Here is a 1,446-nt window from a genome sequence, read left to right as displayed (position 1 = left end):
TGGCTCAGTTGGTTAAGTGTCCTACTTCAGTTCAGCTCATGATTTCCTGGTTCATGAGTTCGAGCCCCGCATCAGGGTCTCTGCTGCCAGCACAGATCCTGCTTCAGATCCTGTGTCTCCCTGCCTCCCTGCCAACCCCCCTCAAAAATAAATAAACATTAAAAAAAGTATTAAAAAAAAACCAAAATAATGAAAGACAAACTGAAGAACCAGCTTCTTAATTTTGACTTAATCCAATTTATTTCAACGTGAACCGAATAAATTCTTCCCGCATCTGAATGACATTGAACCGCGTTGTACATCAAATAACTTTATGCCAAGGAGAGATGAATAAAAAGATAAAAATATGAGAGGAGGGGCTTGAACTACATCAGGCACAGTAAAAGCAAGGAAAGGCACTATTAGGAAAGAACCCAAAGTCCCCAGAGTTTGCATTTTTGTCCTGGATCCTTAGCATATGATTATTAAGTGGAACAAGGAAGCTACTGGCCTCCCAGCGCAGAGCAGGATGGACGGCAGGTGTTGTACACGTGGGTCAGAGGTTGGCACCCACCAAGGAGAGGACGCAGAGGTCTGAGGCCACTTGGCACAACGTGAAGCGATTGAGGATTGCAGGGCAAACAGCTCAAGGGGCGGCATCCGTAAGTAGGGAGGCTGAGGGGTCGGCAGCTGCTGGACACATAGCTCAGAGGCCGGTAGGAGATGGGGACACAGGAGCCAGAGACGTAAGAACCGGCAGGAAGAAAAGTGGTTCCTTGGCAGGGTCTGGACACGTAGTAAGTAGTAGAAGGGCAGCAAGAAGTTTCGAAGTTGCTGGGCTCGTGGGGGGCTGGCTGGCCGCTGGTTGCTTCATTGCAGGCCTCTTGGCAGTTGTCCAGAGGCCGGAGATGGCCTTGACAGTTACTGGGCAAGCAGAGGACATCGCCACAGCTCACGCCCGTGGAACAGAAGGTGATGGAGGACGTGAGCGGAAGATGGCAGGGATTGCTGAGGGATCCCAAGCTGTAGTTGGTGGAGCAGTTGTGACAAGACATCGCGAGGTTCCGAAGGTGGGTTGTGGTTGAGTGGAGAGATGCGAGTGTCTTCGGGTTTCACCGTGTCCCTCACTTGGTTCCACCCTTATATATCCCTAGAAGGTGGCAATTGTGTACACAGACTCTCTTCCTCCTCCTTGTAGGAAGCTGCATCGGAACTCTTCATTATAGTCCAGGAAGTGGTGTCCCCAGCGCCCATAAAGCTGGACGTTCCATCCATTGTGATTAAGGAGATCTAGAAAGAAGTGCGACTGAATTTTAAGAGGATCGCGACTTCTTAAATTACCCAATGAAAACAGACGCGTTTGAAGGTCATTCGCGTAATCCAATTACAACCGCCACTACACAAACATTCGTACAATTCCTCCCTTGGAATTGCCTTTCAGACTTGAAAAGTTGTAGCAACATCCTC

General features: G+C 49.1%; 1 protein-coding gene across 1 annotated transcript; it reads right to left on the bottom strand.

Moving 5' to 3' along the window:
* Window positions 1-272: 272 nt before the first annotated feature.
* LOC122230319 (keratin-associated protein 26-1) lies at window positions 273-1,207 on the bottom strand. The gene has a single exon (XM_042956115.1). It carries the CDS (start codon window positions 1,032-1,034, stop codon window positions 483-485), a length of 552 nt encoding a protein of 183 aa, XP_042812049.1. The 5' UTR covers window positions 1,035-1,207; the 3' UTR covers window positions 273-482.
* Between the last annotated feature and the right edge of the window lie 239 nt (window positions 1,208-1,446).

This window comes from Panthera leo, chromosome C2, assembly GCF_018350215.1.
Source record: "Panthera leo isolate Ple1 chromosome C2, P.leo_Ple1_pat1.1, whole genome shotgun sequence".
Lineage (NCBI taxonomy): Eukaryota > Metazoa > Chordata > Mammalia > Carnivora > Felidae > Panthera > Panthera leo.
Note: the sequence above shows the minus strand (reverse complement) of the source record. Positions and strands in the feature narration are given on the sequence as shown.